General features: G+C 47.1%; 1 protein-coding gene across 4 annotated transcripts in view; it reads right to left on the reverse strand.

The window, feature by feature from the left end:
- The window catches only part of PAMR1 (peptidase domain containing associated with muscle regeneration 1), a 59,802-nt gene that overhangs the window by 35,277 nt on the left and 1,104 nt on the right, over window positions 1-23,421 (reverse strand). For 2 of the 4 annotated variants that reach the window (XM_074149360.1, XM_074149359.1), the window contains exons 1-3: window positions 12,499-12,667; window positions 11,622-11,750; window positions 5,301-5,415 (exon numbers count right to left, since the gene is read on the reverse strand). In XM_074149360.1, coding sequence (XP_074005461.1) covers window positions 5,301-5,415; window positions 11,622-11,750; window positions 12,499-12,628 — 374 coding nt within the window. In that variant the 5' untranslated portion in view covers window positions 12,629-12,667. Of the gene's footprint in view, window positions 1-5,300; window positions 5,416-11,621; window positions 11,751-12,498; window positions 12,676-23,421 lie in introns of those variants that run through there. The other 2 variants (XM_074149358.1, XM_074149361.1) reach the window with 2 other exon arrangements.

Consider the following 23,421-nt stretch of genomic DNA (forward strand, 5'->3'; position numbering starts at 1 on the left):
TGAGGAATGGCCAGGGGTGTTGGGCCCAGCCTTGGTGCAGCAGATAAGAATGAGAAGATGTGGGCCTGGGAGAGGCCACACTACTAACTATTCAGCAGAGTATTTTATAAATTAAACTTGTTGCATGCTCAATCTTCATGAGAACTCCTAATACCCCAGGCGTGTATTTAGGATTTGGCTAAATCTCCCACATTGCCTATTCCAGTGTGGGCCTAGTGATTTGCAAAGACTGCATTTTCACACCAAAAGGGTGAAACAAATTTTGGATCTGCTGCTGGATCCCACCATCTGGAGAGACAAGAAAGTACTGGAGCCTCCTTCCTGCTCTTCTGTTCTTGAGACTCGGGCCCCCATGCTAAGGAGGCCCTCACGTTATGTGCAATGACCTTTCTTTGATGACTTGTGAGGTGACTTAAGAGGCCTCTTCACCTCAGTTCATCATATGGTTGGTTTTAGAACATCAGGAGTACACTACTTACAGATAAATGAATAAGCAGTTGTAGAACGCTACACCAATGGAGCAGAGCCCCTCATTTTTTAAATCATCTAGTAGAATGTGGTATAAGAAGAAATTACATCTACTTTTCATATGCATTACAGAGAGGTGTAATTCAACTTAGCTCTGCATAAAACACGAGTTGAATTCTAATTCTGTCAGGTTTGCCAGAGATCCTCACAGGCACCACATTATACACTACGTCTTCAAAACATTCTTTCACTGGCAGATAATACTCCAGGGATTTACCCTTATGGAAGCTATAAAGCAATACAAATTAACCCATTTATCCTTGCCACATTTATCAGGCTACAGTTTATCCTGACTCAATCCTAAAATTATTTACTGGTTCTCTGAACTGGTACATTTCTGATTAAAATTAAGTATGTGTGTAAGTACAGAAAGAACATTTATGGGATGCTCACCATATAATGGGAGCAGTACTATTTATAGATGTAAAGGTAAATTGTCTAGCAGTGTGTTCCTGAACAAAGGATATCAAGAGATACTCACAGAGGCTGAAGGCACAGAATGAAAGAGCCATACACAGAACACTGCTTTTAATTGTAGAGAAATGCAAGAGAAAAGCAGAGAAAGCAATTCTCTGCTTTAAAAAATTATGAAAACAGTGGAAGATGTGAAAGGCATACAGGGCTCTGATTTGCATTTTATTTAGCTTAGCGTAGAAGCAGATACACTGTACTGATGACATGGGATCTCATGATTAAGACTCAGAATTGGCAGGTCAGGAAACCTACCAAAACTTTTCAAAACTTCTTGGCTCTGGCCCAGTTGATGGGACCCTTTACAGACCACGAGGTCTATTGCTTTTAAATAACAGGTACAGGAAATGTAATGAACCTCAGTTCCCTCACCTGTGAAACTGTAATTGCATCGTAATTCTCTTGGATATCATGAAACTAAACGTGCTAATTTAGTGCTACAAGTCATCAAATACAAAATGGAATGCAAAGTATTGTCTTGATTTCATCATTGTCTGCTGTCTACATTTACCAACCCCTCTGAAGGAAGCTTCCAGCCAAAGGAAAATATTTAAAACTGCATCTCTGCTGAGGCATTAAAGAAAAGGTTTGAAAGTTGTGATACCACCATTTTACTGTGGTATGACATCCCTGAAATGGCTTGGGCTGAGGGAGCCTATATATCACAACCCAAAGAAAAACAAGGTTGGAAAAAAGCAGAGAAAACAAACTACCACCACAATCTGAGCGCCGTTCATCAAAACAGCTCTGCTTAGCCAACCCCCAAAGGATTGTGTGGCGCAGCTTGAAGCAAGGGAAGATTTATTGGTGCTTCTGAGAGTTTTAATCTCCCTGCCCTATATAAGCAGAGACAAACCACTTCATTCCCTTCTATATCTCACTGTCCCCATCCCTGCCCTTGCAAGCCCTCAGAGCAGCAGCAAACAGGATTTGTTCACAGAGAATGAAGAAAGGAGTTCTTTTGTTATCAGTTGTGCTGATTCAGCACAATGTTGGCTGTGCGCTACAGGTCTAAGCAGAGTTAGCACCCCCAGAGGGGATCAGCATGTTTACACGAAAATGCAGCAAAGGCAACAATTCTGCATGGATGGCAGACCCAGGAGGAAGACTCCGGTACCTGCTCTCCTCTGTAGGAATGGCCCAAAGAAGAAGCTTTAGGCTAAATGTACCCATTTCCCACAGTATCTAACTGCTGAAGTACCTCAATGGCCAGCTTTGAGGTGGTCCACCTTGAAAACCTCAGCTGATTCAGAACACATTCCAGGGTTACCTTGTGAGGTACATATAGGTCCTCATGTTCTTTGTTTGCCCTGGAGGCTTTGCCCTATGCCTCCTGACTTGCAGAGTGGCAGGATTAAGTGAGGACATTCAGGACAGTTCCTGGTCTTTCCCTAGAAGTGCTGTGTCACCTGCTGGGATCTTTAGGTACTCAGACATCAAGCTAAGCTCAGTCTGGGCACGGGGCTTTAGGCTTCTCCAGCACTACCCAGCACAGATAAATGTATTTGCTGACAACAGGAGGTTGATAGCTCAGGCTTCCCTCTTAGAGACTTCCTCAGTTGGAATGTAATGTAATGTCACAACAAGGAGATGCCTAGTATTTTGTTTGTTTGCCTGTAGGAACAATGGACATGAGGAGAAAGAAAAAGGTACTCTCTGCAGGATGCCCCTCATTAAAATTTTACATCTTCTGGTAACAGCAAAGGTAAATGGAGTGAACTGTACGATCTCACATGACACTAACATCTTCCTAGCGTGCATGTGGGTGGCCCTCATGGTCTAGAATGGAGGTCTGATTTCTCCAAAGAGTTAGTACATCTGTTAGCTTACTTTACAACACTCCCCATTCATAGAATCATAGAATCATAGAATTGCCTGGGTTGGAAGGACCTTTAAGATCATCTAGTCCAACCATCAACCTCACTGATAAAAAACCATCACTAAACCATGTCTCTAAGCACTATGTCAACCTGTCTTTTAAATCCCTCCAGGGATGGTGCCTCAACCACTTCCCTGGGCAGCCCATTCCAAGGCTTAGTAACCCTTTCCGTGTAAACATTTTTCCTAATATCCAATCTGAACCTCCTCTGGGGCAACTTGAGGCCATTTCCTCTTGTCCCATCACCTGTTCCTTGGGAGAAGAGACCGACCCCCCCTCCGGCTACACCCTCCTTTCAGGGAGTTGTAGAGAGCGAGAAGGTCTCCCCTCAGCCTCCTTTTCTCCAGGCTGAACACCCCCAGCTCCCTCAGCCTCTCCTCATGGGACTTGTTCTCCAGACCCCTCACCAGCTCCGTTGCCCTTCTCTGGACCCGCTCCAGCCCCTCAAGGTCTTTTTTGTGGTAAGGGGCCCAAAACTGGACACAGCACTCGAGGTGGAGCCTCACCAGTGCCCAGTACAGGGGGACAATCACCTCTCGAGTCCTACTCCCCACACTGTTCCTGATACAGGCCAAGATACTGTTGGCCTTCTTGGCCACCTGGGCACACTGCTGGCTCATGTTCAGCCGACAGTCAACCAACACCCCCAGGTCCTTTTCTGCCAGGCATCTCCAGCCACTCTGCCCCAAGCCTGTAGCGCTGCATGGGGTTGGTGTGACCCAAGGGCAGGACCCGGCACTTGGCCTTGTTGAACCTCATCCCATTGGCCTCTGCCCATCCATCCAGCCTGTCCAGATCCCTCTGCAAAGCCTTTCTACCCTCCAGCAGGTCAACACTCCCACCCAACGTGCTGGTGTCTGCGAATTTACTGAGGATGTACTCGATCCCCTCGTCCAGATCATTGATAAAGATGTTAAAGAGAACCAGCCCCAATACCAAGCCCTGGGGGACACCATTTGTGACTGGCCACCAACTGGATTTAACTCCTCTGCCTTGAAAACAGATGAGAGTCTCCTTAGCACAGCCACAGCAAGTACTGCTGTTCAATCTAGCGTCCTTTCCTCCCTTTCTTGTACCTTGTCCCTGGTGCCACCTGGCTGTCAACTCTTTACCCAGAGATGGGTGCATTCACTAGTGATGTGCATGCACAGGATGCATTTCACTCACCCACCACCATAAAAGTGAAGACAGGGTGACCTCTATAGCTCCTGACGCACTTTTTAAGCCTTACAATTGACAAAGCCTTATTCAGAAATGCAAAAAAAAAAAACAAAACAGATTACCACCTCTCTGAGCTTGTGCTGTGGAAATTATACACCTAGGCAACAACATCTTCTAAAAGCAAGGCACGCATAGCTCATACCTGCTAAACCTGATGCAAAATTCTGTCATGAGAACACAAAATTCCTCCTCACAGCATTGCTTCCCTGTGTCTCCTACATATTTCTCCAGAGTCAAGATTCTCCAGTGCTATCTGGCAATAATTGCAGCTGCTCATAACTACACAATAGGATTGCATTTGCAAGTCTGAAAAAAAGAAATTAGTCTGGGAATGCCACAAGCTCTTCTTTTCTATTCAATTGATTTCTCTTCCTTTTATTAAATATTAGGTCTCTCTTTAAACATATAGGAAATAATCTGTGTATCTAGAATAGTTCTTTTACTTGAGCTCCGAAGCTGGTAAAATACCAATGCGAAGGCTTTAGCTTTTTATTAGCTAGTGGGTTTTGAATGCAATCCCCTGCCAAGCTTTCTGCTCCCCGTGTGAGCTCCCTGCTACACACATGTGAAAACAGTACTAATTACCCCAAGTAGGGGCTCTCCTGAACTATGCAGGATACCCAAACAAGAACTGTGAGCTTGAGTCAGCAGGGGCAGGTTAATGATGAGCGATGGCTTGCAGAATCAATTACATCCTCCAGACATAGGAATGGTAAGAGGTAAAGGACAGGGCGGGTAAAATGAGTAAAGAAAAAGAAGAGGGAAAATGTAGGCTAAATGCAAGGTAGGTCCCACAGGCAACTCTCTCTTGGCATAAGACATCGTATCAAAATGTTCCTACAGCTTTTCTTCAAAGAATGTCTTAGTTCAGTCTGGTACACTCTTCAGAAAATATTTGGTGCTATGGTTTCAAGGTCTTGAAGAGACCTCTAGAGAGATGCATTTTGCCCAATATCTGAGAAACTCTCCTTATCATCCAGCTGTCCTAAATGGGAACTGAAGGCACAGCATTGATGATTTGTGCAGTGGCTGCCTATCACAAGCTAGACCAGGGGGAAGAGCTGAGGTACCAGATGCAAAATTGTGGCAGTACCTTCACTGCTCCAGGGCTCCCAGCTGTTGAGCCTCACTGACTCTTGGTTATCCACATGCCCCAATATCCATCTGAAAACAGTGCTGGCTAAAAGTCAGTATGACCTACCTTAATTCAATGTTAAATCCAGCTTGAACATGAATAATCCATTCACATTGTGCGTTCAGCGGGTAACCCTCCAGCAAAATCTGACCTCTAGAAGCCCGAAGAACCTGCCCACACCCTGAGGAGCAAAAGAAGGAAAAAAAAAATCTGTGTAAGGGATGTTCAAGAGGCATTTGAAGAAAATACATGCAGAAAAAACACTGGAATGAGAAGACAGGGTGGCTTAGGAAGATACACACTTTCTTACAAGGCAGTATATAAAATAATGGGACAGCCACACTATAGCTATAAAGAGTTATGACTCTATTAGAGTATTGTCTAAGCAAAGAGCACCCCTACAAAAGTTTTAGTTGATTGCTTCTCCCCACTTTGCAACTCAGCCTCATGAAACTACCCCTTACAGCTTTTGCCCCACTCTTCATTAGCCCACCCACCCACCTGGCTGACACTCCAGCTCAGAACAGTTTTGACGGATCTCATGCTGACCTGTGTAATCACCGAGGCTGAGGAAGGTGGTGGGAAAGTGCCAAAGGTACAATAAACACTTGAATTAGCTCAAGTGAGCAAAACAACAAGAGGAGGAGCAGTTGCACCCAACATCATAATTTCACGTCCTTCACAAGGAGATTCTTGGAGGAAAACCAGTTGATGTACTCCTAGAGAAGACATATTTGTCCTCAGAATTCACCAGGGCTTAGACATAAATGCCACCATGTCAATGGAGAAATATAACCATCACAGCTCCTTCACCAATGACTCAATGTAACACCTATATAATACACAGTCCTCACCCCTTCTCTCAGGTTCATTCCTATCCTTCCTCTACTCCTTTGTCACTCTGCCTGTGTCACTCTCAGCTTTTCACCATATTATGAAATGTACTTCAGTGCCCAGCATCAACAGAATAAGATAAAGTACTCTAGTCATTTCTGCCCAGTCTGAGAAAACCATCTGAGGACAATGACCTGAACAAACAGCAGACAAGGTCACACACTGATGAAGCAGTATCTTTTCATGAATATCCTGCAGCTGTCCCTAGGCAGCTGTCAAGGGATAGTTGTCCTAATTCCTCACCTTGGAAGCCCATTTTTAGCTCAGAGAGTTCTCTCACCTTTGGTAACCTCTCCTTTTCCTCCAGCTATAAAATATGGCTAATGGTACTTTCCTCTGTGCAAGAAGGAAAGTTGTTTTGTGATTTTTGTAGACCCTTCTGTGATCTGTAAATGCAAGTGCTAGAAAAATGCACAGAGAGAATTATGCACCAGATGCACCAGAGATAATTTCTCAGTTTCTACTTTCCTGACTACATCATTATGAATGGCTACATTCCCTGGTAAGCCTGGTTGCTTTGCTGGGGGATGAGGCTGTATCCATAAGCCAGAAATTGCAAATGAGTCTAACATCATCACCAAACCAGAGGTCTGACAGGCTGCACACCACAGGTTATGAGGATAAGTAAAAAAGCAAATGAACCAAAAGACCTCCACAGCAACTCTCTTGCTTCTTTTTGCCTCTTTAGTCCAACAAAAAGCCCTTCTTCTTCCATCTGTTTCCAAAGAGGAACCTTAAACTTTTAATCAGTAACACAGGATGAATGCTTCCTACTGAAATGGTGGGTTTTAACACGCGCCTCAGGGCCCTTCCTTCCTCTGGGAAAAGAGGGTGACAGTGACCTGATTTAGTGAAGTACCAATTTGCGGTTCCCATTGACCTTAGTGTCTGGAAATCATTCCTGCTGCATCTGGTCTATGGGGAAATGTGAAAACTGCACCTCAATTACTCCTCTTTCTTCTTAAGAAAGTGTTGCTCAAATGAAATACTCTTTGTTCATTTACCCTTGGTTACCCTTAATTAAGCAGGACCCAAGGAAACAGAAATCCTGCTCAGAAGAGTTCCTCAAAAGTGTTTCATCCTCTGTGGCTCACTTAGTTCCCTCTGTAAAAGACAAGGATTAATGACTGTGCCCAGCAACCATATTAGGATTCAGTGAGTACAGCAGGATCTGCTGTAGTGCACATGATAATGCTCCTTCCCACAGCAAGAAACAGGACCTTGTGCTGCTACTGGCTCCTGCCTCAAAAACAACCTGAGACAAAGCTGATAGAAATCCTTCAGATGGTTTGACAGGGGGCTTGGAACACCTCAAAGAAAGTTTCCCTTTCGTCCTGAAGGGCTTTTGAGTTTCTGATGGATTTAACAAAGGAAAGCCAAAGAACTGGTGCAAAGAGATACTTGTGTGCATGGCATACTAAACACACTTTTCTGTTCGCGGTGGTACAGCCCGAACTCTCTGAACATTGGTGCCAAGGAAGAAGGTTTGGCCAGCAAAGCACGTGGTCCAGAAGCTAAAGAGGAGCCATTCAATGGCCGCATCCAAAAGAACGTTCTCAGATCTGCTACTGCCCTTCTCCTCACGAAGCGCCTTTGCAGTCACATCAGACCTGTGCTCTTGTATCTCTAGCACTTCTAGCAGAAGTTAGACTGACTCCCCAGACCAACAGTTCAATCATTTGTTGATCAAAAGGAGTCTTTTCCCAATCCTTGGGAGACCTGGAAAACTATCAAAAATAATTTACATCCTAAACACAAATGCTGGCAAATTCTACCTCATTTACAAAAAAATAATCCACTTTGGCAGAGTGTCAACATCCTTGTTCCGTTCCTGTTCATGAAAAAAGGCAGCTTTCAGGGCCACAGTAAGATTTCCTCTAAGGCTTGTTAGTAACAGAAAAGAAAACAATTCAGGAGACCTCAGAGTTGTAGCCCACGGAGACCCGTGGGTCGATGGAGGAAGAGGTCCTGAGGAGACATCCAGTAAGAACTCATTATCTGCTGTTCAAGTGCTACAGAATCAACGTGGGGTTCCTTCAAAGGTCAAGTGAGAATGAGAGTAAAAACGTTACTGGTATTCAGAAACAGGCTGGTAGGGGAAGGCAGCTGTCACTTGTCACGCCTTGTTGCTACCTGTTACTTGTTGGCCACCAGCATTACCTGAAAAGTAAAAGTTTTTTTGCAAAGTCTGCAAAACAAGAAGTACTGGGACTGCACGAAGGATGTGTTCTCAAGCAACGTGACAATCGGAGGTTGACAAAGGCTGTTGGAATGCAGCGTATGGAGGAACAGCTCCTGCACGGTCAGGTTTTTTTTCTGGTTTTAGAATCTGATGTGCCTTTTAGGGCACGATAGTCCAATCCAATAAGCAGTCCCATTAGGAAATGTCCCAGTACCCAATTAACTAATTAAGTGTGGTTTTTTTTTCTAATAACATTCCTTTGTACTACCTATACCATTCCTTTGTCCAGGACATACCATGTCCTTTGGTTGTTTTTCAGCCATGTCCATGTGTCCGACTATGCCAGCAGACAGTACACACTGGATGGCCCCATGGGCTGGCCCATGCTACTTCTTCCTTGCCACAGCCCTCCAGGCACATCGCCACTTTTGCTGGCAGTACCCAGAAATGACTCCCGGGGCTCACCCTGCCCTTGCAATTGCAGGCTCCCCAGGGGCTAACCAGGGCCTGCGCCACGGCTGCTCCCCCACCACCAGTGCAGTATTAAATAGGCATTAACCTCGCCCATAGACTAAATTGCAGCTGCGTGCTCCATGGCATCCCTGGCGCTCACCCCCTTGTGCCTTCCCGCGCGGCCATTGCCCCACCTGTCTGACAGGAGCCGGCCCGGGGCCTGGGGCTGGGGCTGGGGCTGGTGCCTCCTCCGGAGCCCCCGGGCGCCACCTAGCGCCCGCATGGCAGCGGTGCCGCAGGGACCTGAGGGAAACGGCGCGGCGGGATCGCTGAGCAGCGCCGGCTGCGCTGTGAGGGGGGGTCGGGGCCGTGCCGTGCCCAGGGCGGTTTGTTCGAGCGGTCCGGTAGGGACGGGATGGAGCCGGAGGGGTGCCCGCTCGCTGCCGCTACGGCGGAGCCCGCTCTAGGACTCCGTCTTGGGCAGCCCCGCCGCACTCGGCTCCGGCAGCAGGAGGCCGGGGCCGGGGCCGGTGCTCCGCGGCAAGGCCTGCGGCGCCCCGCGAGAGGGAGACAAAGCCCGGGGCTCCCCGGGCGGCGGCGGCGGATCCGCCCGGAGCCCTGCCGGGGAGCTCGCGTGCCCGCACCCCCGGCTCTCTCCTTCGCACCGGCCCGTGCTCCGGCCAGTCGCCCAAAGCGTTAAGGCGTCGGAAGTCTGCGGGCAGGTTGCCCTCGGCCCAAGGGGAAGGCAGACGCGGGCATCGCTGGGCAAGAGAAGGTAAAATCTGGGGAAGACGCTTCAGCCTGGGAGAGCTCTGCATGGGAGAGTCCCCCGTTATGGCCACTGCAGCTACACTGCTCCTCACCGCTGCCGGTCTGGTGTGGGGTGAAGCTTGGTGTGCAGTGTCTGTGAACCACCAGCTTGGTTGGGGCAGGTGCTGCAGGCCGTCCATGCACTTGCTAGCAGAAGGCACCAGCATTTGCAATATAGGATGAAGTGTAGAGATTACATCCCCCAGTTACTGTGGTTGCGCTCCCTTGTGTATCTGGGATTTACTGGCACTCTGCTTGCTGGCGAGGCGCCTGGGGCAGGCTGCAAAGTTCCAGATGTGACCCTGCCTGCCAGGTACCAGAGAGAGATGCCTCCTCTTTCACTCTCCAAAATGTGTTGTGTTGGCACACCCACTGCTCCAGCAGCCAACGCAGGCTGTGACTGGCCACCCTCCAGACCCAAAGCCACATAGCTGTGAGCCTGCAGGCTGGCACTCTGCATGGTTGTAGGCTGCTTTCTGGACATGCAGTCTCTGCATGCCTGAGCCTACTGTCAAGGCCGAAAGTGAGATAGCCCTGAAAGCCAGGGCAGGGGAACTCAGGAGTGTGCTGCGATCACAGCTCTTCCCTGTGCTCCTCTTTAAGAATGGAAGAGACAGTAGCGCTATCTGCCCATCCTGCCCTGCCTCTGAAGTGCCACAGAACCACACAAAGGAGACTATGTTCTCAGTGTCACACAGCTTCCCTCAAGACAGCAAGTAGTAGGAAAACCAGCTCTGCAAAATTTCAGTATTGCAAAAATGTCTGAATAGACTACAGCGCGAGCGTGTATTTGGATTAAAACACAAGCAGGCAGAGCAGGCTGAAATAAACTGTAGGTAACTGATCTACTCAGGCAGAGGGAGGAAGGATTAGATGAGCTAATGATTCTTTCTTGGCTCTGCTCTTATAAAAAGTGCCAGGGGAGCTCTAGCATTGACCCAGAGCAAACAAGACTTTAAAGTGCTATCAGAAATCACACTGTAAACTGCAAGGGACTCAACTTCCAGAAGCTTATCAACTTCTGAGGCACCAAGGTTGAGTTGGCCCTGTTGCTGAAACATGTTAATTCCTCATATTCTGCTGTTTGAGGCAATGATTTTATTTTGTTTGCTTTCACCTCCTGAATGGTCATGGGCTGTGTTGGGAAAGCAGATTCAATTTTTGCTTTAAAATCAAGGACTAAGAGGAGACAAGACTAAGGTGTATAGAATAATGGACAGAACAGTGTATGAAAAGCAGACTTTGCTTTCATCCCTTTCAGTGAAATGTGAACAAAGACAGCCAATAAAAATTGAAAGAGGGATGATGAAAGGCTGTACCTTCACCGGTGGGAAACTGGTAAAGGAAATACTAGTCTTAAACTGTATTGAATTAGTTTATGGAATTCATTATTGACAAATAGGATTGGGACCAACAGCTTAGCAAAATCCAAGAAGCAGGAGCTTTTGTATGCTGTTGGGAACAAAACCTTCCGATACCACTACCAGAGCCTGAAACACTCCTGGTCCATCACGGCACTGTTAGCAGTTGCAAGACACTGTTTTCCAGAGCTGCCTTGGAGTGCAGTGGAGCTGTGCAAAGGAGGGAGGGAGCACCAGGACTTCATTGGGGCTAGTTCTGCAGCCCTGGGGTTGAAGAAGGACAGAGCAGAAGCTCTTTGATATAGCAGTTGCCCTTGTAAATGTTTATGCTTTGGTGAAGGCCTCTGGGGAATCAGTTATGCTGAAGTATGTCCAAGATATGCAGAGAACAGAAGATTTCCAGAGGCACAGTAGTTAAAGTTTTAAAATAAACCAAAACAAACCAGAAATTCAGTAGGGTTGTAACCTCCCGTGAGTCGGGGCCTGGATCAATCACTAGCACATGAGCACTGGGAGAGTTTTCCCCCGTGCAGATCTGCTTACTGCCTGGTCATGTTTGCCCTCTCCTGCCTATGCCCCTTAAAAGACTCACCGTACAGGAATAGCTGGAAAGGCACAGCATGGCTCTGGCTCTGTCCCACCACTCCCTGTCCCTGACATGCCTCCCTGCCCGTGTAGGACACTTACTCATGCAGTCCCCTCCGTACCAGCCAGCTCTGCACTCTGCGCAGTAGATCCCCTTGATATAGAAGTCGTCAAGCGTCCCTCCCCAGGAGCCATTGCGGCAGGACTTGCAGTTCTCAAAAATGGTGCAGCCTGAAAGGAGAGCCACTGCATTAGAGAAAACTGAAGGTAGATTGTCCTGTGAGGAGATGATCAGCCTGTCTCTCTTTTCCACAAAAAATGCCAATGATGTTAGTGACTGCTGTGGTGCTGACAGTTTCCCCGCTGTGAACTGTACCCAGCCTCCACCCCCAAACCCTAGGCAGCTCAGACTCTGAAATTTGGAGTCAAACTCCCAGCCTTACTTGCCCAAAGCTCTAAATCTCATTGCTCTGACTGTTAATGCCTCTCTCAGGAGTCTGAATGTGGATGCTGGTGCCACTCAGACCCATCCCAAGTGATTCTGATGTCTTCTAACCTTGTCCTGTCTCCTGCTCTCACCTTTCGCTTTGCCCTTCCTTCCTTGCTAGTTGGACTTCCAAGTCATCCCTCCCTTCTTGCTTTGGGGATGCAAATCATCCCAGAGCACCTAGAAAACACTCGTTGTGCGAAAACAGCTGCAACATCACCCTTTGGCAGCTCCCAAGCCTGTCCAAGACACCCTGCGGACAACACTGCTGGTCGAAAGTCAGCTTCTTTTTCTGGCAATGATGCTAGCTGCTGTGCGGGCACCTTGCCAGGTGTCCTGATACTGCCAGCAGAATGGCAGAGGGAGTTCCTGAGGAGATGCGGGGTAATCCCATGCCCCAGTGCGATGTGCCTGCCCTACCCAGCAGCTACCATTATATGCTGATGCCTTGGCCAAAGATCTGGTGTGAACACGGTGTGGGCCTAAACATACCTGGGTGGATTAAGCAGGAGTCACACTCATTCTCCTCGTTCCTGCAGCAGGGGATGGTGTAGCCCACTCTTTCTTTCTGTCCTGGGCAGATGCACTCAATTTGGTCATATTCGCAGCACTCCCGACACATGATATTCCACTCGGCGCCCGGGCAGTTTTCATTGATCACTGTGTACTCTGCAAGCAGGGAAGAGAGAGGGGGACACGTGGAAATAATCCGTTATCTGCTGAGGGTTGACAAGATCTATTATTCAGCAGTTTGTTGGATCATGTGTGGCGTGAGGCTGGCCCAGGAAATCCCAAACTACATGGCCAAAACGTTAGCTGGGTTTGGGTGTCTAAAGGACACACAGGCAGTTTTGCAGTGCCAGCCAGAGGAGGCAAACAGACGGCAGGGAAGGAATATGGTCACTTCAGTCTGCTGTCTGCAAGGCCTTCCCACTTCTGTGGTGAGAAAAATAGTTTAAAAAAACCCCAGAGGATAACATCACATGAGAATCTCTTATGCAGATCACAGTACAGATTTACATCCTTATATGCAGTATAGATTATTTAAACTATAATAGCAGGTTTTGGTCGTATTTCTGTTTGTGAATTTGCTACTCTTGAAGACTAGGGTGTCCATCAAGAAAAGCCACTTTTGAGGCTAGGTTTTAGCTGGTTTCACTCCTTATTTTCACTCGGAAGCACACAGTGTTACACTTGGCTTCACTGCCAAAGGAAACAAGATTTTTCATTAATTTATAAGGTTCGTTTGTCTGACATTTCTCAGGTGGTAACATTATTAATATCTTCTGATTATTTAGCATAACCTCATATGATCATATTTAAGCTATGCTGGAAGTGCCCTTTTAGGAAACGACCTCAAACTGTGACTCTGGATTGCCACAGTAAGTGCAGATCCCATCTTTATCCACCAGCATCCTATCTAAATTCTGAAAAATGAAATCTGATGAGTGCACAATACTGTCAGCGTGTCTTCTAACCAGCTGACAGACCTGATGACTGCTTTCATGGAGTTTGATGATAAAAAGAGAGAGCAGACTAGAAAGATAAGACATGAAGGAAACATAATGAGATGTCTCTTTTTTCTCCCCTCTCTCCTCCCCTTTTTACTTTCTTTCTTTCATTGTGGTTAGGTAACATCCTTTTTCCTTTTGTTTTAAACTCTGAGTGACAGGGCTGCCTTGTCACTGCAAGAAGCCATACATCTCTAAGACACAGCACACCCAGCCATGCCTGTACCTGGCTCCCTTCTCACACTGCTGCCTTTTGTGCCTCATAACCCAATTGCCATGTCTGCTGGAGCTCCCTACCACCCAACTTTGCCCCTCTGTCTCACTTGATTCTTCACGACTTCATGAAGCCTGGTTCCTGGAAGCTTATCTTTTCTTCTAATGATAATGACTGCATAAAAAAGGGACCACCAAACTGTTTATCCATTTTTCCCCTTTGTGTGGGAAATAAGATTAAGCCCTTTGTGCTTCTCAGAACTGAGCCTTTCCCACGTGCCTGGTGTACCGAATGGGGAGAGTCCACTGCCATTCTGAGTGTGGAAACTAGGCAGCTGTTTGTGCTGAAACCTTACTATTACCCTATTCCCCCTCCCTTCCTCCATAATCATTCCAGAACGAAAAAGAAAGCCACTTCTGTCATTCAATAAGATTCTGTAATTTTTTATTCCAATAATAGATTCTTGCATCAAAATAGCCTTAGTGTTTAGCAGTTATATAGCCTTTTGCCTGTAGATCTACAAAGTCCTTTTTCCAGATGGGAAACTGAAGCACAAGGGAGGTGAAGTGACTTTGCTCAAGGCTCCAGAGAAAAACAATAGCAGAGCCAGGAATTAAACTCATGCCTTCTAATTCCCAGAACAGCAGTCAATCAACTTGGCCAAGTTGGGACTTCTTAACCTATGGCTATTATTCTCCTTTAATGTAGCCATTTATCTATGAACTGTATCTGATTCAAATTCCAGAGCAAATTGATTTCACGTGTCTAATAATCTTATTAGAACTGACACTCAGTTTGATACATCTCACCATACATGACTGAAAATAGCTCTTTCTGTTGGGTATGGGGGTGGAGGTCTCACTTCTTGAAGGAAGACTCCCCAAAGTCTGAGCAATGAATAACTACTCAACACTCAGGAGCTTTTGCAAAGCTTCCTTCAAATTCTTGTCTTTCCCAACTCAAGCTAGAAATATAATTTCTCTCAAGATTGATAAAGCTTATTAATAAAATGGCTATATCCATTTGGATTATAGCTGTAAATTCCCCAAGAAAAATTCCTATCTGTAGAACGATCCAAATGTTCACAGGCAAAGTTGCACTGGGGTGACTAAGGCATGGCTCCATCCTTGCAGGAATTCAAAATCTGGCAAGGTAAGGCTGCTAGCAACACAGCTCTGAGAAAGGGGCCAGACCAGATGACCTCCAGAGTCAACCTAAATTACTCTATGCTTCCATAAAATATTATGCATGTATTTGTCTATGTGTGGAGAGAGTGCATGTGTGCATATGCATATTTATTTTTATATGTAGAGCTTGTATACACATCGGGGCCAAAAAGCAGATGCTGCACTTATTCTTGGTGAATCAAACGGGTGTATTTGTAGCACAAGTTGAGTTCAAGGTAATATTTAGTGTTAAGATGGGAGCAGCAGATCTTGGCCCTTAAAGAACTGTAAAAATACATTTGCTGCTACCTAGAAATGCTGTTTGCTCACTTCTTGCCCTTGTCTCAACCAAGGCAATGAAAATAAACTGCCTTTTGGTTTTCTGACAATTTAATTCCCTTTCAGGTTCTCAGGTGCTGCAGTTTGGACAACACATATAGCCTTGACAAGGAAATCTGTGGTTTTGAGATTTTTTGTAAGGGTTCCTCTCTGGGATTTTCTTCAGGGAAATCATGAAATCTATTCTGAAGTTTTGTAGAAGCTATTCTTTAAAGAAATTTGTGTGAAGACTTTATGCACCTCTAATAACTGTAGGATCCCTTTTGTTTTGCATAAGTATCTTTCCCTTAGAAATTTGAGAGGGTGATACACAGAGCCACTAGCGTGTGTAATGAACATTTGTTTGTGTTACTGAGCTTAGCCTGGACTCCAGGAAGGAAGAGGCATAACCCTGCTCCCCCTTGTACGTTTGGGGAATGGTAACCACTGGCAGCTTCCCACACTTGGCCATTATTACCCCAAAACAGCAGAGAATGAGGCAGAGAAGAGTGGGGAAAGATTTATTGACTGAGTAAAATACTGGAACCCCGGCTTTGGCCAGCTGTGGCAGAGATAATTGTGGGGTACTTTGTGGGCCTGATTTCAGTAACCCTGCAGAGCAGGCAGTCTGGCTTGCAGGCAGGGGCTGCATCTCCCAGCATCAAATACAGTCCAGAAAGTGGATTTGGGGAGAAGCAGGAAGAAGCTGCTTGACAACCTATGCAAAATATTTAGCTGAAAAGAACAAGCAAGTCTCTGGACAGACAAATAACCAATGGATTAATTTATGGAATTCTAATCATGGAAGGAAAGCCCATTAAATCTAGGAATAAAAAGCACACATGGAAGCAGCTCAGGACCATGGAAACCAAGTAAGAAATGGCTGTGTTGGGAGTGCACGCGAACCTCTGGGGAAGCTGCTAGAGAGAGCACCAGCTTGGTTTTGGAGCCTGGCAGAGCACAACGCAACGTTTCACCCAATGCGTCCAGTCCACCCTGAGGGACCAGTGAAGTGGGAGATGAACACTGAGGCATGCGCAGGGTGGCTGGTAATTCTCATGCATTTCCAGGTTCGGATGGCAACCCTTTCACACTTTTCACTGACATCTGCACCTAGCGAGACTGCCTAGTCCCTGTAACACCTTTCAGATCCTAATCGGCACATATCATAGCGCATTTCAAATCCATCAGCGATGGATTTTGTAAGACAGCAGTAGGAGGGGATGTTTCCAGTCAACATCCTCCCTGTTTGCAGCATCAGTCCGAGGGCTGAGTTACAGTGACAACAATTCATCAAAGTGATGCTGCCACCTCCCCTGCTCCCCAGCGGAGAGCCAGGGCTTTGGAGGAGCCAAAGGCTCCTCACTTTGGGGAGCCCTCCCAGCTAACAACTGGGCCCTGAGCTTCCCCTGTGAAAACCTGTGTGGATGATGAGCCACAGCAAGGAGAAGATGCAGCAGGACCGTGTGGCACCCCTCCACACAGATGGCTGATCCTGCTCTGGCTTCCCCTGAGCTGGCACTGGGAGCTGAGCTGCTGAAAAGCAGATGAAGAACATCTACAGAGAAGCTGGCACAGAATGAAACACACAGCCAATTTGCTGAGTAGTTTAATGCTTACTGACTTCCCCTGTCAGTAAAAGGACTTCATTTTCTCCCCAGATCCTCAAAACTGCAAAGGCAAAGCGTTTGCTCTTGGTTTTGACTCAGATCAGTGCTTGTCTGCCTGCCCCTGTACCACAAACCCACAGGAGCCAGTGAAGGGAAGGAGTGGAAGTAAGTAAGCTGCAATAGCTTGAAGGGCAAATAGTTTTAATTTGCTGGACTATCACGCTTCTACTCTCACTCCCTTTATGAAGTTGTGGCAAATCCAGCTCTGATTTGACTTGCCAGTCTCACCCACATCCCTCACTTCCTCTGGCCCAGAATTCCCTTTTTAGCTTGTTATCTTTGCTTCACCTTTTCAAAACGTGCTGACTTCTTGCCCAAGATGTACTTGGGCCACCTGGTGTACAGCAGAGGAGCTTGAACAGTTAGCGATGTAGCCACCATCTCCCTGACACAGGTGTATCTGTTTTTCCTGTCATCCTCCTGGTCTGGGCACACATATGACTCAGCCATCTCTGTCCTTGCTAAACCTCAAACACTTTCCTGTTCCAAACTGCAAGACTTCAGAAAATGGGGTGATAAAAACCACACAAGAAATTCTTCTGTTAGCACTTGGGAAAGGTCATGATGGAGGTTTGTTTGAAATTGAAATTGAAATGCTGCTTGAAATTGAGTGGAAATGCAACCTTCCAAAAGGGTAGTTTTTACTGCACCACTGAAAAGCCAGAAGTCTCCTTGGAAGATAAGTGAAGGCTCCATTAGCACTCACCCTGAAGACTGGAAATGTGTTACTCATTCCAATGAGTTCAAAGAGGATGCCCAAGTATTAAGAACTAGCTGCAAGGATAAACCATCTTAAAGCACTAGTTCTATTCTATACAAGGTTTGCTGGAAAGGATAGTGATGAATCCTGTGGGATATACAATGAGCCCAGTCAAATCTCTCATTCAAGGGAAAAGGAGAGACCTGTCAGGGATGGAAAACCAGACCAATCATCAAAGCAAGCTGTGCCTTAGAGCTCAAGGACAAAGGAAGAACTGCCAAAAGCCAAGCTGAATTTGACCTTTAAAAGAAATTAAAATAATAGCAAAAGGTTCTTCAGCCATATAAAGAAAAAAGAAATCTGGAAAGAGAGAGAGACTCTTCATGTAGATGAAATGTAAGAGGTGGAGAATGTAGTGAGTTATTAGCTTTCATCTTCAGGGTGGTTGCTTGTGGGGAACTTGTGAGCAAGGGTTTGAAAGCGTGGAAACAAATAAAGTGTCATCCACAGATTAGTGAGTTTCTAACTGCAGTTTGCACCTTGGGATATTCAAGTAAACCAGCTTCAATGTTGGTTTATCTTACTAGATCAGGCTTAAAGCTCTAGCGATTTGGGAACAGATTCACAAGCACGTTGCTGCCTCGGTGGTGGGTCAGGCAGCTCATTGTGGTAAAGCTTCAGCTGGGATGGTTTAATAAGGCCAAGTGCCGGGTCCTGCACTTCAGTCACAATAACCCCAGGCAACGCTACAAGCTGGGGGAAGAGTGGCTGGAAAGCTGCCCAGCAGAAAAGGACCTGGGGGTGTTTGTTGGTGGACAGCCGGCTGAACATGAGCCAGCCGTGTGCCCAGGTGGCCAAGAAGGCCAACGGCATCCTGGCCTGTGTCAGGAACAGCGTGGCCAGCAGGAGCAGGGCAGTGATGGTGCCTCTGTACTGGGCACTGGTGAGGCCTCACCTCGAGTGCTGTGTTCAGTTCTGGGCCCCTCACTACAGGAAGGACATGGAGCTGCTGGAGTGTGTCCAGAGGAGAGCCACCAAGCTGGTGAGGGGTCTGGAGAACAAGTCACACGAGGAGAGGCTGAGGGAACTAGGCATGTTTAGTTTGGAGAAGAGGAGGCTGAGGGGGGACCTCATTGCCCTCTACAACTACCTGAAAGGAGGGTATAGAGGGGTGGGTGTTGGCCTCTTCTCCCAAGGGAATAATGACAGGAGCAGAGGAAATGGTCTGAAGTTGCAGCAGGGGAGGTTTAGATTATATATTAGGAAGAATTACTTCACTGAGAGAGTGGTCAGGCCCTGAACAGCCTACCCAGGGAGGTGGTGGAGTCACCATCCCTGGAGGTATTTAAGGAATGTGTAGACATCGCATTTCAGGGCACGCTCTAGTGCCCGAGATTGTTCGTTTGCGTCTGTTTGTGGGTGGGTGTGCTGTGTGGTTGTAGGTGTTTGTTTTGGTTTGGTTTTGGTGTTTGGTGGTGTGTGTGGGTTTTTTTGGGTTGTATTTTTTTTTGTTGTTGTTGTTGGTTGGACTCGATGATCTCAAAGGTCCCTTCCAACCAAGAAGATTCTGTGATTCGGCACACTTGTCTTTTGCCATGGTGAATTTGTCAGTCATAGATACCTTGCTGGACAGAAAGGGGATTTCTGTTCCAAAGGTCTGAGAGCTGCTAAAATTATAAGGCTAATAACTAAGGTAAATTGAAGCAAGCCTGATTACACTAATTAACACTTCTTTGGAAGAATTACTTTTTTAGGCTGCAAGTCACTTTAAGCTGATATAAGCCCATACTGCTGCTGAGATGGGACACCTTCCTCCCTTCTCTCCCCGACTTCCCATACCCACTCTTTGTGTGGGCATTAGCTGCTACGTGGAGGGATCAGTGCACTGATCCAGCAGAAAACCAGTTTGCCATCTCCATCCGTCTTTGGGGGGAAAAAAAAGTTTACAACCTCAATGTGGTCTACAGTCCTCCAAAAGTGAGACCACCTTAGGTCCGTGCTGGATGTATGTATTTATCAGAATTCCTGAAAGATGGAATAAAGTGCTTTATAAGAACATCCATATGTTGGTCTAAAGTGATGGAACTTCCCATCCTGCAAGTCCATTCTGTTATCCTGAAAAGATGAGTTCTCCTTCCCTGCCTCCAATTTATCCATCAGCACATTGGTGAAACACTACTTAGGCTCAAAGACGTATTATTTCAAATTGCTTTGAAAAGTGCTGTATGAATTAACAGTGCATTGTAAATAAAAGCAGAGATGAACAGATATGTCTCTAAAATTAGAGTCAATAGACTATGACTTTTTCAAAGTGATTATTCAACCAGTTCATGTTCCTCAGATGAGAACATGCCCCTTTTTATTTGATTACATTTTAATTTTTCAGCATGATGCTCAAGAACAATTACTGCCTTCTGCAGCATTTGATTTTGCATTTGATTTTGAAGGCCCAAATATCTTAAGGCTCTTACTAGGAAATGTTTGGCCATGTAATAATTTTGAAATGAAGATTTCTCATTTAAAGAAAAACTAGCTCTAACAGAGGTGAAACCCAGTAACAGCTAACATTTCCTTTAGGTCTGTCTCATTTTTATTACTCTTTTATCCTCCTGCTTTCTTATTCAGCTCTACTGTCATTGCATGTCGTGCAAGCTGGGTCCCACCCCATAGGTACCATGTGCATACCTGGTCTGCCTAATGTTTTCAAATAGGATGGTCTTTATTCCAGGTTTCCTGCTATCGTATAATGTTTAGTAGCTATAAATTCATAAGTAAATAGTCCTGATGTTGTTCCTGATAGGCCATAGGTTTGCTTCATTGTGCTCCTACAGTAGTGCCTTTTTTACATTTGTAAGCTTCTATTCTTAACTATGCTATGACAAACAAATCATAAACCCCCAAAATTTCTGCTCCAAGGAGGGAAAAATTGTTAGTTCAATAAAAAACTTATTTTTGAGGTTTCCATCAGGTCTTTAGCAGGATTTCCCATGTGACTTCCAAAGCTTGTATCTCTCTCCACACTGCCCTGTTTTGCTTTGTCCATGATAAAAATGAAGTATCTTGATGTAACTGAAAGGAAAGCTAAATAAAAATTGTGCTTCCTGTTTGTGAGGTCTAGACTTTGCCCATCTAAGCTATATAACGGTGGGTTACTGCAAAACCAGCATTAACACAAATAGCTCTAGGATTTTCTGTTTCCAGCCTTAACTGAAAACAGGACTGTCAATTTGGTTTTTCTAAGACTGTTAAAGCCTCAGTAATCCCACTACCCCTCAGTCAACTTTGCCTCAGCTGTGATGCCCAACCAGTGGTGTCATTCCTGCCATTTTGCTCTTTCCATAGACCTGCATGCCGTGCAGCCCCTCCTCTTGCCTGCTCTCCCACTACTGCAGGGGGTACCGACAGGTAGCTCTAGGGTAGGATGCTTGTTTCTATTGGGAACTTCCCGTTCCCTTTCTTCCTACATTGCAGCAGTCCTTGTTCCCTGGTGGTAAGCTGTAACATGCAAAATAGAGCCATACTGCAGACCTCCGGAACCAAAACTCTGCTCTTTCCCCAATTTTCTTGTACCAAGATGCCCTCATATCCCCTCCTTTCCCTTTAGGGAGAGGCTGGTTAGGCCACTGGCCCAGAGAGCTGCATCAAGTGTTCATGCCTTCACCACATTTCAGATCCAGTTCCAGTTCAAACCTCCTTCTCCTCTGCGTGCATCATCCCCTTGCCCTCAAAACACGACACAGCTTCCTTTTACTCTCTCTTTTTGTTATAGTTGGATTTAAATTACAGGCCATCTGTGCCACTAGCCAGGACGTTTTTAGCATCTAAAGCAACCTGAAGAAGTCTGCCCTAAACCTCCCCCTCCTTTGGTTTCTTCTCTGTAGTTACGATCTGGCATTTGTGATCTTATTATCAGCACTGTGGCTTTATCCGAGAAGGGCTGTGACAGGATGAAATAGCCAGGGCAAGGCTAAAACCCAGAGGTTGCCACGTTACCCTTCAGGCCTTGATTTCTTTCTGGGATATAGGAGCTTATTCTGGCTGGAAAAATTATACTAGTGTGATCAGGAGGGGATTTTGTTTTCTCTGTGCTGCCAGACAAGAACAGGTAACGAACGTAGCATTTCTGAGTTAGTGACAGCATCGGTGGTGTTGGAGAGCCCAGCCTCTGCTAATGGGGTCTGGGCAGTAATGCCGGACTTCTGGAATAGGGGAGAGTATTTGGGAATCTGCAGAGAAGGAGCAGCTACACTATTGGAATTCATGACCCCATACCCTGAGAATGACCCCATACCTGTGCTGGTGCTACAAGCAGGGAGGAGCGGTGCTGGGCCTGTAGTGAGCGCTGCCTTGCTGTGACAGTGTGGGACCCAGGACATGTTGGCACCTTACTTGCAGTTGCTGTTGCCCAGATAGAAACCGTGCACACAGCAGCAAAACCCTCGACCTCACACTGTACTGCTCACAGCTCCCCGGGGCATGTCCTCCAGCCCTAACCAAGGACTGCAGGTGCCCTCCGGCTGCCGGCCCTCTGTCCCTGCTGATAACTTGCCGCCCTGCCCTGTGGCCTCCCTCCCCGTTTGCCCCCCCCTGCCCTGCTCCTGGAGGAAGGAGAGGGGAACCCATGGCCCCAGGGGAGCACCCACAAGGCCCTGCGGCGGTGAGGGCTCCCTCTGAGCCCAGGGAGAGCCAAATCCCGGGCAGCGGCAGCCTTGCAGGGACTCCTGGGAGTGCCATTGAGGCGACCTCCAGGTGGAGAGTGAGGAACCCCAGCGTTCCTCCAAAAGAAAAAGCAAGTCTCTTTCCCATTGTCTGCACTAGGAACCTAGACACGTGAACTGAAGTAACCCATTTGCTGAGATGGAACGCATCTGGATGCCTCTGAGTGCATCTGGCCTTCGCTTCTCTAGGCAGAGGCTGGAGGGGGAGGGGAAGAGAGGTTGGGAAGGGTTTGGATAGGCAGAAACACACACAAACACACATATATTTTTAAGGACATATGAGTCACTTGCACTTCAAGTTTATTCCAAAATCAATTCCCAGACATCCTCGACTCCTGCCCCCAAATCTTGAGGCAGGACCTGTGCAACTGGGTGTGATAAATACAGATAAAAATTGGATACATCTGTGGGGAGGAGGCAAAATGCTGTTTTCCAACCTGCCCTGACATGCGAAGGCCATAGCACTTTTGAATGGCTCCCCCGGCTCTGAGTGCCCCTCCCGCCGCTGCTGGAGGGGAGCCCCTGGTCCCCTCCTCATGCTGCCAGCTGTGTGCTGGGCAAGTGCCATTGCCAGCCGCCCCACCAGCAGCAGGGCAGGGGTGGCTCGGGGAGGAAGGAGAGGGGACAAGGGGGACAGCTCTCTTCCACGTGTCCCCCCAGGCCCTTCTTGCTTGTTCCTGGCGCATGAGGAGCTGGTGTCAGAGGGGACCGGCATCCTCCCTCCCAACCTCGCATCCCCACAGCCCCCGTGTCCTATCGCCTGTCATTGTCCGTCCTCCTGTCTCCCCTTGTCACTGCTGCCGAGAGGGCTCCCAGCAGCCCAGTGCCTGCCTGCTCTGCGGACCGGCTTCTTGCCATGAAAGAGACGTGTTGCCCCCACAGCAGAAGAGATTTGTTTCCCACCTAGCCCCTTGACAGCCACAGCCCATGCCTAGGGCTGCTTTGCTGCTGGCAGGGCTACTTCTGTGCAACCAAGGCTGGCAAGGTGGCACGTGGCTGAGGGACAGGCCACCCTGGGGCACAAGTCAGTGCATGTGGAACAAAGGTGTGGAGAGGCACTCTGTGCTCGTGCCCCAGGGGGAAACTGTGGCAGCGGGTTAGTCTCCCAGGACAGCTGG

The sequence above is a fragment of the Numenius arquata genome, chromosome 6 (assembly GCF_964106895.1).
Source record: "Numenius arquata chromosome 6, bNumArq3.hap1.1, whole genome shotgun sequence".
Classification (NCBI taxonomy): domain Eukaryota; kingdom Metazoa; phylum Chordata; class Aves; order Charadriiformes; family Scolopacidae; genus Numenius; species Numenius arquata.